Genomic DNA, 13,689 nt, shown 5'->3' on the forward strand with positions numbered 1-13,689 from the left:
ATGTAGTTGACTTTATATGTGCAAACTATATTTAGTAGACCAAAACTAGATTCCAGTTGAGATTATTAGGGTACAATAGTAAACATGAATCAGTTGTCTGATCTTGTTCTCAGCATGGATTTGGTTTAATCATATAAAAAATTGTAATTAGCAGATGCCCCCATAGCAAATATCCCTGTAATATGCAGAACAATTTGACCACTCAAATTTTTCTTGGGGTGATTAATAGAATTTTCCTTTCACCATGACCATACAAAATTTTTGACTCTATAATAGTAAGATAGATTAATAAACTACATACAGTATTACTTCACGATACGTATAGTAAGAGGTTTACCTATAACATTGCACAGGTACAAATCAAACTTATTTAGCAATGCATTGAGTATGTTCTGTCTTATAGTTTTACTACATATGGATTATGATGTCACCTTCCAGGAATTCAAGACAATACTCATAGAACACCCCTCCCCCACTGTTTACAACATCAAACTGGGGTATGTGTGGGGGTAGATTTGACTGACCTAGTGCTGGTACAGAGTCACTTGACAAACTTAAATAATTAAAACTGGATTTGAACTTGGGTTACCATAATCAGAACACAGAACCTTAACAACTATACCACTTGCTGACTATAATAACTGAATATGCAGAGAGAAATTTTGGAGCCACTTGTTATTCTCCTAGAAGAATGGGAATTGTTGATATAAAAAAAGAGAAAAAGAAATGATAAGATGATCTGAAATCTAAAACTTTTGATGTGCTAGATGTGGTTTAATTTATTTTCTGAGTCTTACACTGACAATTCTTATTTTACAGAGAAACATTAGTGAGGGATGATTAATGAATGGTTAGGGCTACAAAATCTGGGCTACAAAAATCAAGACGTTTAGTTTTCTGCATCCTTTTGCTACCATCTAGTGGATGTCCAAATTTTTGCAGCATCTATTTTGACAGCCCAAATCTGAAAGCCATTTTCTGTATCACATTGCAAAGTACAATTTGGAAAGCTGCTTATTCGGAGTGGTGTTTCTGAAAAAAAAATAAGCAGAAGCAAATTTCTTATTTATTAGGATAGCAACAGTTTAGAATTGCTTAATAAAACCTGTATGTCAGCTGTACACAATATTTATATTTTTCACGATTCTATGTATTAAGACAAGGAACTAAGAGGTACCAATTAAATCTCTCAAGGATACAATTATTTTATCCCTTCAGAGAATCAAAAGAACTGCAGACTTCTTGGAAGGAACAAAATATTCCTTTATCTTTGATATTATAGGCTGAAGTTTTGAAACTAGTTTTTTTTCTTTCTTTAATACTGCTCTATTGGGTTAACAAATGAGCATAACACTACATTTTAACAGTGAAGAAAAGCCTTTATTAAAAATAATTCTATACAGGTTTGTTGTTGCTATCAATAGCCTATGGAGATTCTCGGTCATCCAGGTCAGTTATCCCAAAGGTGCTTTTTCATGAGGCAACCGGACTTTCTTGTTTTTCTTTGAAGACATTTCACTTCTCATCCAAGCTTCTTCAATTCTGACTGGATGGTGAGGAATGGAAGGATTTATACTCCTTGCAGACAGCTGGTCATTTGCATTCTTTTAGAGCAGGGGTGTCAAACTGCCGGCCCATAGGCCGGACGTGTCATCTGGAAGCCGCGCTCACCCCATTGCCGGCAATGGCAAAATCGTCCCGATACGTTGCGCATGACGTCGTGAGTTTGACACCCCTGTTTTAGAGAGTCACTGAGGCCACTTGGAGGTTTATCTGTGTCATCAGGGTCACCTGAGTAGTGCAAATGGGTGTGGAGCCTTCTTGGAACTGCTGTGTTGTAGACTGGAGATAGATGATGTCGTATCCCTCCCACTCTCAACAAAGAAAAACAAGAAAGTCCAATTGCCTGGTGAAAAAGCACCTTTGGGATATCAATAGTAATGCAAATCATTAGTGAGGCACACATATTGGGAGAAAATGAACCAATATAAACTGCCTATGACAGACTTCTCTTCCTTCTGGAATAACTAAGAGAGAAGATAAGAAGATGGTCTGTTTTAGAAATGTGGGCCACAAATAAATATGACTATTTTAAATTCCAGTCAGGTTTACGGTAAAAGAGATTTGTGTAAGGGAAAACTGGTTTAATTGGTCAGATTCCTTCTCCAAAGGGGGAAAAGGAGAACAAAGAAAAGATCTTGCAAATTCTGTTTGCTTTTAAGCATATATTTAGATGAATGCTTTATTCATACTCTACACAGTACCTGCATGCTGAATAAGAAAAAAGTGAACTTAGATTCCACCCTATTCTCTCTTTATATAGCTTGAACTGAAAATTACTTTCATTGTATCAATTTCTAAAGATTGTTTGGGGTTCATTTTCGAAAGGGACTGATAAATATTTGGGATTGTCTTGTCTTTAGAAACACACTTTACATTGTTTAATCTTATTTCCCAGTTATTGAAGGAGATATTGATTTTTTAATGTTTTTTTAAATGACACTGCCCTTAATTTTTTTTATGTAAGTGCTGCCATTTTAAACTAATGTAAGCCCTGTATTAGGGGATTAATATTAATATTATCACTCTTATTGTTGTTGTAAATATAATTTAGATATGGAATCTACAAACTCCAGGAAGTAAAATTTTTGTTTACATTACTTTTACAAACTATCTATTAATTTCACTTGTATTAAACATTGTTATAATTGTTTGTTTTTAACAGTTTAACAGTTTTAACATCCCCTAAAAGCTGGAAGTATACCAAATAAAATAAAAGCAATCTTCAATAAAACAGCCAATAATAAACCAGCTACTATAAACCAAGATGTGCCTAGATGTGTAATAAAACCTTAAAAAATAAGTAATTTGAAGTTCAAGTCTCTTAGAACTGACTTAGGAAGAACTGATCTCACAGGGATGGATATATTCCGAACGGCAACATAGTTTTAAAGAACTTTTTATGTTTCTCTAGCTATGAAATGGAAGGTAGTAATTTTCACCAGTGATCAGCCATCTTCAGGAACCAGCTCGCAAGTTTATATTACATTATATGGGGAACAAGGCAATTCAGGAGCTGTCTTTCTATACGGGGAGGAGAAAAAAGTGTTTGAAAGAGGAAGCACAGATACTTTCATTGTAAGTATTTATTATAACAAAAATTTAGACAAATGCCATTTAATTAAAAGTTTTCATTTGTTTAATATTAGTGATATGTGACTATTTATGGGAAACAGTATCATTTCGTATGGTGTCATTTTCTGTTTTCAACTGCCACAAGACTTGAGCCAAGTAATTCTATTTAAATTATATTAATTGCAATAATAGTAATAGCACTTATATACTGCTTCATAGTGCTTTAAAGTCCTCTCTAAGCAGTTTACAGAATCAGCATATTGCCCCCAACAATCTGGGTCCTCATTTTATTGACTTCAGAAGCATGGAAGGCTGAGCCAACCTTGAGCCAGTCAGGATCGAACTCCTGGCAGTGGACAAAAGTCAGTCTGCAATATTGCATTCTAAACACTGTGCCACCAACAGCTCCTAATGATATAATGATATGGCTGCTTCAATTTGTGACACAACTACGATGAATGCAACTTCTGTTACTGTTTTTTCCTCTTTGATCCTTAGCTTGGAATTTACTTCAGAAGAATGTATTAACAAATTGGTAGGACTCGTTCAAATGACTGATTTTTTCTTGCTTTTGTGAAAGCTAATTCTCACACTGTCAAAAATACAGCCTGATATCCAAAGATGAAAGAGATGGCAACTGTCTCCTGTTCAAAACGAGAGACCATCTAGTCCAGAATTCCCCAACCTTTCTGGTTGTGCACGAGCGGAGAGCAACTGCACCCACAGCCTCATTTGTGTGAGTGGCAGGCATACATGCTCACCCGCTGCTCATACAAGTGGGGATGCAGGCATGGGTGCATGATCTCCCACCATTTTGGATATCCCAGTTCTGAACAGCTCACAGCTCAGTAGTGGGCTGTGGCCCGGGGATTGGGAACCCCTGATCTAGTCCATTGCACAGCTCAGGTTGGGAAAAGAGCAGAAACATTTTGAACCTTTGGTTGTAAATAGTGTAAATTTATTTAAATAGTGATTTCATTTTATATACAATAGTAATTGAAACTATTTCATAATTGCCTAATGGTTTTTTTTTCCAAAATAAGACTAATTATCTGAACTTAAGTATGCTCAAACATCCATTTTAGATGTTCTTCTCTGTTTCTGAAGATGAAGGAAATTGTGACTACTAACATACCAGCACACAGTTCTATATCTGCCATTGCGTCTTCCTAAATATAAATCTAGTGAAGCCAGTAATACAGATATAGCCTATTCATTGGTAGATATTGCAGTTTGTTGTTAAGAGACAAGTATGTCAAATGACTGAGATGTCAGAGCTTTTAGAAGAAAAGAGGCTCAGAAATGGAATACTACTGGGATTCCATTGGTCAGATGGTTGCCTGCTTTGGTCTGTTCAAATGTATGGGACAAAAAAAGATTCAAATTGAAATACAGCTGCTAGCAGCTCATAACACTATGAATTTATTTCATGCTTTGTCAAAGCAATATCATTTATGACTACACAATGTAATTGTGTAATTTTGAGTTTAATGAATCTTAGTTCCTGAAAAATGTAGATTAAATTGAACAATAATTGCTATAATAACATAAAATAATCAGTAATATTCATATAGGTGCTGAAGTAATTCTGGCTTCTAAAATGATCATTTTAAGTCTTTGTAAATTTATATTAACAAACTGTAAAATGTTTTTCTAGTGAACACTCTGTTTGTCACAATTATGGTCTTAGAGTTTCTGTTTGATTACATTATATTTCAGTCTTCACAATGTCTGAAGCTTATGATCATTAAGATACAAATGATTTTGAGGGCAACATGTTGGGAAGAGATACATGATTATCTGGGTTACTGAGCTTAGTATGAAGTGAAATTCAAAATAACTTCATAGTTTCATTGAAATTGAAGAGGCTTTTCCTCTGAAATTTCCCTAGAAGTCTTTTGATTGGAAAAGTATTATAAATCTTATATATAGAAAGAAGTTATGGTAGCATATTTGTTTTCAAATAGACATATGATCTACTATTTGGTTTGCTATATAATACAAACAGATTCACACGGAAGACTTGGGAGATCTATACAAAATACGGATAGGACATAATAATTCTGGAGAAACCCCTGCCTGGCACTGCAAAGAGGTGACATAAATTAATACTATTTATTTATTTAGATTTATATGCCACCCTACTGATAAATGAACTGCATATACTGTAAAAACCTTGTTACATTTGAAGAGCTTAGAAAAATGAAAATGTCAGTCATGAACATACTATGTGCTATATGGCCAGAACGCTAGGATACAGTATGTTCCTCTCTGATTTTGTGATTGAAATAATGAAAATCTAAGGAATTAAATAAATGTTTCCCATATGTTTTCAAGTAGGATACATAATGGGGGGCAGTGAATAATATTTATTTATTTATTTATTTATTTGTTTGAATTTTTATCCTGCCCTTCTCCTTACGGACTCAGGGCGGCTGACAGCCTGGTAAAACAGATACAAAGACAAAAATACCCACTTTAAAACCCAATTAAAATGAAATATTTGATGTGGCCTGTGTCAATTTAAAATTATTCTTAAAACCCCACTAAAAATTCCCCTAGGCCAATCCCGCTTGTTGGAAGAGCCATGTCTTAAGGGCGCGGCGGAAGGAGGGGAGATCCGGGATCACCCGGATCTCTGGGGGTAGTTCGTTCCAGAGGGTGGGAGCTCCCACCGAGAAGGCCCTCCCCCTGGGGGTCGCCAGCCGGCACTGTCTGGCTGACGGCACCCTGAGGAGACCCACTCTGTGGGAGCGTACCGGCCGATGGGAGGTAATCTGCGGCAGAAGGCGGTCTCGGAGATATCCAGGTCCGATGCCATGGAGCGCTTTGAAGATGATGACCAACACCTTGAAGCACACCCGGAAGGCCACCGGCAACCAGTGCAGCTTGCGCAGCAGTGGTGTTACATGGGAGCGACGAGTCCCTCCCAACACCGCCCGCGCGGCCGCATTCTGGACCAGTTGGAGCCTCTGGGTGCTCCTCAAGGGGAGCCCCATGTAGAGAGCATTGCAGTAGTCCAGGCGGGAGGTGACGAGGGCATGGGTGACTGTGCGCAAGGCGTCCCGGTCCAGAAAAGGCCGCAACTGGTGTATCAGGCGTACCTGATAAAATGCCCCCCTGGGCGTTTTATCTGTAACACTGAATGAGATATGACATTGCATTATGATTGTTTGCTTATGTGCCACCAAATCAGTGTCAGTCAACTCTTAGCAACCACACAAATAGTTTTTTTTTCCAGGAGGCTCTGTCCCAACCTGGTCTGTCAGGCACTCTGGTTAGAACATGTAGTTCAGAGAGAGCATCTTAACATGCATAACCAATCTATTTCGTTTGTTGGCAAATAGAGCTTTATATATTATCTTCTCCTGCTGGACAGAGAGAAATAAACCTTTATGAACATGCACAAACACACATATACCTACACACAAACACAAACAACCTGGATGTTATCCTAATCATACTTTAAGTGTAAAGTTAATATAGTCTCTCAATGAAAAGTTTTCACTGCTATAGAATGTAATTAATAGGCTTGAAATTTCTTTAGGGTCTCTTGAATATTTTAGGGCATGGAGTGAAAGCATTTTGTTCACTCTGGATATGCAAAATCCTATTCTATCCTTAGAACTCTAAGAAGCTCAGTTATAGTAAAGCACACATGCAAAAACACATGCAAACATGCTCATATACTACTAAAATAGCATATGAAACCTTTGAATTACGTTCTGCATGCCTGTAAGATGAGTGTGAAAAATGAGTCTTTTTTAAACATAAGCTCAGTAATTGATCCTAAGAATGGATTGTAATAGCAAAAAGCCCTACTCCATTTCGGCAAAGGATAACCTAGATTCAATTGTCTGTCTTCAGCTGCAATTGCAGAATCTTGTAACAGGAGAAAAATACGATTTCTCTGTTGAAAAGTGGCTGACGCAAACTCAAGATGAAGGTGAAATCAGTCAGGAACTTCCTGTTTTGCATCAGGGGCAGCCCATTCTTCCAGGTAAGATATGTATTTGATCATTCTGCTGATTGAGTAATTTCCAGATATTTGTGTAAGAATTTATATTAAATATAAATTTAAATTAAATATATATACTGTATTTTGTGCATGTGTGTACGTGTGTACGTGTGTGTGTGCGCGCACGCGCCACAATTAAGATACTGCCAAACTTTTAAACCTAAATTTCATGGTAATACCAGGCATATAAATCAATGTCTAACTACATTTGGCATTCTGTATGCTTTATAATCAGTGCACCTCAAAAAGATCATTAATGTATCAATGGAAAACAAGGAGCCAGACTAGCCAAAAGGACAAAAAAACAACAACCTGGAATAACACCTATATGAGCATCAGTTGCTAAAAACTGGGGTCATCCACTGAAACTGAATATAGAAGAGTCTGGACAAATAAGTATTTATACAGTCCTAAGAACTTTTCTTCCACAAGATATAGAGATAGCTGCCAATTTAATACTTTTGAGGGGATTAAAGATATTTTATGGTGGGAAAGACTCTTAATAGTTGCAAACATGATTAACAGTTGGGTTCGCCACTGAGAGAGAAAAATGATATTCTAGTTATGTCTTTGGCTTGATACACAGCTCCAGATCATTTGTTTTGTCAGGTTTCAACCTCAGGGACAAACAGATTTATTTATTTCTGTTTGTCCTGCCTGATGTGGTATGAGAGATAGGTAGGAGAGCAGGTTGCATGTTCTATCACCCAAGGAGTATTGACAAGGCTTCAAAAAATAGCCTTTTCTGTCATTATACCTGGAACATCATCCCCGTAAAATTAGATTGGGCCTACCACACTGCTGACCTTTCATAAGTCTTCGAAGACCTGGTTCTGTGCCTGAGCCTGTGCCAGGTGTGGAATGGAACTGATTTTTTGGGTATGTTGAGGATTTGTTATGGTTCTCCAACCACCATGTGTTTTATTGTAATTTATGCATGTTTTAATTGTGAGCAACCCAGAATCATGTACTTGAAATGGTCAGCTAGATACAGTGAATAACTATGATGTTGATACATGTTGAGTCAGCAGTATAAAATAGTTGTACATAAAGCATAATGTTGGTAAATTGCTGTCCTTCATTATTTTCAGTGGCAATGTACAAGGTGCATGTAGTAACTGGTGATCTCTGGAATGCTGGGACAGAAGCTGATGTGTACATAGCAATCTATGGAGAAAAAGGTGACACAGGGTGCCGACAGCTGCATAGGTCAATGAAGTCTCAAAAACCTATGAAAGGACAAGTAAGTGAATTAAAGTAAATGCCCTCCTCTCATAGAACAAGCTGCCAAATAGATATACTATCTATGAAAGTCCTTTTTTTTACCTGAAATATAGATAAAAAGGTAAATTTTCAGTTATGTCCAACTCTAAGGCACAGTGTTCTTTTCTGTTTCTTGGCCAAGGGAACCAGCATTGTCAGAAGGCACTTCCATGCTCATGTGGCCACCATGGCTATACGCTGAGACTCATGGAACACTGTTACATTCTCCAGCACAGGAGATGGAGAATCCACCAATGGGTTTTCTCTGTCTGCCTGCTCTTGAGACCAAGTTAGCCAAACCTGACACACCCCCTGTTGCTAGGAGAGCCCTGGGGAAGGAGACGGGGAAGCTGCTGCTAACCCCCCACCCCTCAAGCCTCAAATTGGCCGATTTGAAGCAGCGCTGATCCCAGTGCTCCTGGGGAGCCGGTTGTGAAAATACAAGGCAGGATCTACTGACCTGGTGAGGAATCTGATTGAGGCAAGTGAATGAGGTAAGGAGAATTCACCAATGGATCTCTAACCTGCTAAATATAATTTCTGGATCTCTGATTTCTGAGAGCCAAACCTGACACATCTTCAAGAGCTTGAGACCAAGTAAGACTGGGATCTCCTAGCAACAGGGGGCATGCCAAGTTTGGCTAACTTGGTCTCAAGAGCAGCCAGAAAGAGAAAACCCATTGGTGGATTCTCCATCTCCGTGCTGAGAAAAGGCGTTCAGGTAAGACAACGCCCCTTCCCAACGAAGTGGTTTCTATTTATCTAACTGCATTTGCATGCTTTTGAACTGCTAGGCAGGCAAGAACTGGGGCAAGTAACTGGAGTTCATCCCATTGCATGGGCTGTCAGCTCTCCAGCTGACAAGCTTAGCATCTTTAACCGCTGAGCCATTGTGCCCAAAATGTATTTTTTGTTTTTCTCCCCTAGACAATTGAATTGAGTCCCATTTTGGTTTTCTAATTTTTCTATTTGGCCCACCATTTTGTATATTGGGATATTTGAACAACATAGGTTACCTTTTTGTCAGTGTTATCATGTTACACTGCCCAAAGTTACATTGTTTGAGTTGAGCACCATTATAAATGTGCAAAATAAATAAAATAAGTTCATATAAATATAATGCTTTTCACAATTCAGCAACTACTATTAAGTTGTATAGATCTGCATCACAAACAATATTTATTAAAAAAATAACTTCATTAAATTATAGAATTATTGTACATACACTCATATAGATTTTAAGAAGAAAGGTTGATTAAATATGATTATGTCTTTTTCCTCCTCTTTTAGTCAATGCTAAATGACTTCCTTTGGTATTTTCCAGTTTAAAAATGCTAGACATCTATTTATATATGAAACTTACAGCAGATGAACAGAACAGTTATTTGTTAGGGAAAAGAGGAAATTGCACCTTAAATTTTTAGCATGAATAATAAGTACTTCCAGCACTGCTAAGTCAATTTAGCTTTAATGTAGCAATTTTGTGACTATGCTATATTCACTCCCTTAATTAGCCTGAGGCAATATAAATCTTGTAGAAACTGAATTTAAAGAAAATTATAAACAGTTTTAGTGTGTGTTTGTGGCTTTAAAAATTATTTATCACAGTTTAATTCAATTAATTGGAGTAAAACATCTTACTGATTTTCTTAACTTGTGCATTTAACAGTAATTGATTAAAAGTATTTTTCCCAGTATTGCTCTTTTAATACAAATAGAAACTTGTTTAAGATTTATGTTTCACATTTACATATGTGGGTTACTTGAAAGAGAATGAGAAAAGACAAAACACAAATTCTTAAAATTAAGTGTGTATTATTTGCTTGATTGCAGACCGATACATTCTCACTTGAAGCTGTGCACCTTGGACATTTATGTAAAATTGTTATAGGACACAATGGACTTGGCTCAGGTCAGAAATTTTAAAGTATTTATGTACTTCAATGACATAGAATATGATATGTTTTTTTTCATAGAACTATTGGGAGTTTAAGAATAAACATTTCTGAAGAAAAAGCACTGGCCCATTTATGGAGAGAAAATTATTAAGGGAGATCTGGCACCTTTCCCCAGCACTGCTTCTGATACCTGTGGGGGAAAAAATTGTTTAACTTTTACACATTATATGCACATTTTGTCGATGATTTTTTTCAGACTCCAATGATTCCATTCTTAAATTTCTTTAACATTGATTATTAAGTAATAGTCATTATTTATTAATTACTTATTTTATTTTATACATTATACTTGTATATGAATAATAAACTGGTTTTCAAAAGTAAAATGCCACTATACAATTGTAGTCAGCAGAATGCTGTGCATTCAGTACTATAAGCATGAACAAAAGGAAGGATAAAATTGCATCTTAGATAATTAACATAACTACAGTATTTAGAAAGCTGTATGTTCCTTCAGAAAAATGGATGGTAAGAGTGTTGGAACAGGTAGTGTGACTCACATAGCCAAATACCTGGGTGTGCTTTTCAATGCTTCACAAGATCTTAAAATGTGAGCTGATACATTTTTGGAGATAACTAAGAGATAGTACTAGGTCCCAAGCATTCTAGGACCATATAAGTTAATATCTACCATATCCCAGCAAAACCTATTTATTTCTGAACCTCCTTCAAGAAAAATATGTATGAAATTGCTCCAATCTTTTATAACTAGAAAATGAGCTTAATATTCTATACTTTTTTGAGCATCTGGACTATTTTCAAGGACAGGCTTTAGCAGGAGATATTACATAACCTGTGATTCTACAAATACAAATTCCTTTATTGTCAAAGTACAACATGTGTACAATGAGATTGGCTGAGCCTCCCTTTGTGCACTCCCCCATCACAACTCACAATGACAACAAACACACAATCTTATTGCACCATGTGAACTTATTGCACAATGCGCCGGCCCCGCAACTCTATCATACATGGAGTTATTTTCCATTCAGGAGTCTGACAGCCCATGTGCAGAAACTGTTCTTCAGCCTGTTGGTGCGGCTGGCTATGCTTCTATATCTCTTACCCGATGGTAGAAGAGTAAAGAAGTGCTGACCAGGGTTTGAGTCATCCCTGAGAATTTTCCTCACTCTTCTAAGGCAGCGGGCCCTAGCGATGGCGTCTAGTAGTATCAGGGGACAGCCCACAATGTTTTGTGCTGTGCTCACGACCCTCTATAGCAGTGGTTCTCAACCTTTTTAATGCGACCCCAACCGCTCGTAAGTCGAGGACTAAACCAGTTGTAAGTTGAGGACTAAACTGGTCGTAAGTCGAGGACTACCCAACCGGTCATAAGTCGAGGACATTCCCTTCCCGGGAGCACCGCACATGCGTGGTTCCGCCCCCTGCACCGGCCGAGGCGTAGCTGGCAAGCGGCAGAGACGGAGCAGGCCGACCACCAGCTGGCCCAGCCCAAGGGAGGTAAGGCACCCGCCGGAAAAGGGGAAAAAATGGCAGACAAAAAAAATGGCGGACAGCCTTGCTTGGCGACCCCCGTGAAATGGTCGATCGACCCCAAATGGGGTCCCGACCCACAGGTTGAGAACCACTGCTCTATAGTGTCTTTCTATCCGCGGCTGTCAAGCCAGCATACCACACCATAATGCAATGTGAGAGATTCTAAGGCCCAGATTATATGTCCTTGACACACAAGATTTTAGATCTTTTCCTAAAGAATCTACATTTGCATAGCTCAATTTCCATTTATCATCCTAAACAGTAGATGCTTTATATTGCGAATTGTCTTGGTGTCACAGCTGTCTTGAATTAGAGATAAGAAATACAATAAACAAATAAACAAGCAACTGAATATTGCAGCACTGTATGCATTATTTAAATGTAATACAAAAAATGGCTAATTTTGTGTGCTGCTCTTTTAACTTACCAAGTATGTAAGCTTGCACTTTTTGAATAAGTCAGTACAGAGCTGTCATGAGATTGCAGTGATATTAATACATACTTGACTTGATTTCACTATTAAGAATGGAATATTTATATTCTCACCTAGGAAATGGTTGGTTTCTGGAGAAAATTGTAGTCCAGGATCCTATCACAAACTCAGATTATATCTTCCTATGTTACAGGTTTGTTCAGTTTATTATTTTTAAAAATTATAATAGCCAGTTCACAATGTAAATTTTTCATCTGATTGGAATGACTAAGGTAAGAGAGAAGCAAAGCACTAAGGAGCTGACAACTGAAGGTCCTTCTGACTGAGGGAGCTTTCTAGGACCAGCTGCCCAGGAGTTGATTTTTCCAACTCTTTGATGTTTGGGAAAGGTGAGGTATAGGTAAACACTAAGGAACAAAGTCCCTTCAGCCTCAGATTCCTTAAAAACTATCCTCACCTGTCTCTCAACCCTGCAGTAATTGTCAAACTGAACTTTCAAACAGCTGATTGATAATGAGAAAAAAAAATTCCTCAGTTCAAATTAAATTCCATGTGGCATTCTCATTTTCAATTCTTCCTTAAAACGCTATTGAATTTCAGATATTTTTCACTTTTGCAATATATCTTAAACTTCTGCCACAAAGTTTGGCTGGTTGTTCTTTGCTAGAAAGATAATTCTGTTAATGGAAAGACTTTCTTGGCTTCATTGAGATCTGAACATAAGAGCACTTTTGTGTCTTATGTGTCACTGTGTTACTTTTGTGAATTCTCTACTTCAGCAGTTATCTGTAAGGTTACAGCCAGACTAGGTCCCTCCAAGGTGCCTTCCAACTCTGTTATTCTGTTATTCTGACTACAAACAGCCTGATGATCATTAGATGGCAGACATACTTAGATTTTTCTCTTTGCTGCATTAATGGTTATGTGGAATTTTACAGCCCAGATATATTAGTCCTAAGGGAAGACCACAAATTAAAAACATGAATTCAGCAACTGGTACAGAATTGTAAACTGCCTCTGATACCTGAGATAAATATATACCTAGTCCAAGTGATATATTGTACAATTTCAAGCTTTATATTTTGCCTGAATCAAAATGAACTCCTGATTTGTTTTCAAGTGACAAAATCAGGGGTAATTTACTTCTAATCATTTTCATGTCCACATACAGAAAATCTGTTGTGTATTTGAAATTCTATATTTTAATTATACTTGGCCTTAATTATACTTCATGTTTCATGTGCCCATGGTGGCAAAACCTTGTGAAAATAGATGTTGTCTTATAAAATAATCTTTGTTTCTTTTTGCTTTAAATGAATTATATTGTGGCTATTCAAGGAAGAATGTTCCCAAATTATATCTTATTTAAGATACTTTATCTAATT

At 37.2% G+C, this 13,689-nt stretch overlaps 1 protein-coding gene across 1 annotated transcript in view; it reads left to right on the forward strand.

The window, feature by feature from the left end:
• The window catches only part of LOC107292677 (lipoxygenase homology domain-containing protein 1), a gene marked incomplete in the record, with an annotated part of 170,360 nt that overhangs the window by 14,960 nt on the left and 141,711 nt on the right, over positions 1–13,689 (forward strand). Inside the window, 6 exon segments of the mRNA XM_029285202.1 lie at positions 2,975–3,138; positions 5,144–5,230; positions 7,003–7,135; positions 8,245–8,396; positions 10,250–10,328; positions 12,422–12,497. Of these exon segments, the coding sequence (XP_029141035.1) occupies positions 2,975–3,138; positions 5,144–5,230; positions 7,003–7,135; positions 8,245–8,396; positions 10,250–10,328; positions 12,422–12,497 (691 nt within the window).

This window comes from Protobothrops mucrosquamatus, unplaced genomic scaffold (assembly GCF_001527695.2).
Source record: "Protobothrops mucrosquamatus isolate PMUCROS unplaced genomic scaffold, P.Mucros_1.0 scaffold1401, whole genome shotgun sequence".
Taxonomy (NCBI): Eukaryota; Metazoa; Chordata; class Lepidosauria; order Squamata; family Viperidae; genus Protobothrops; species Protobothrops mucrosquamatus.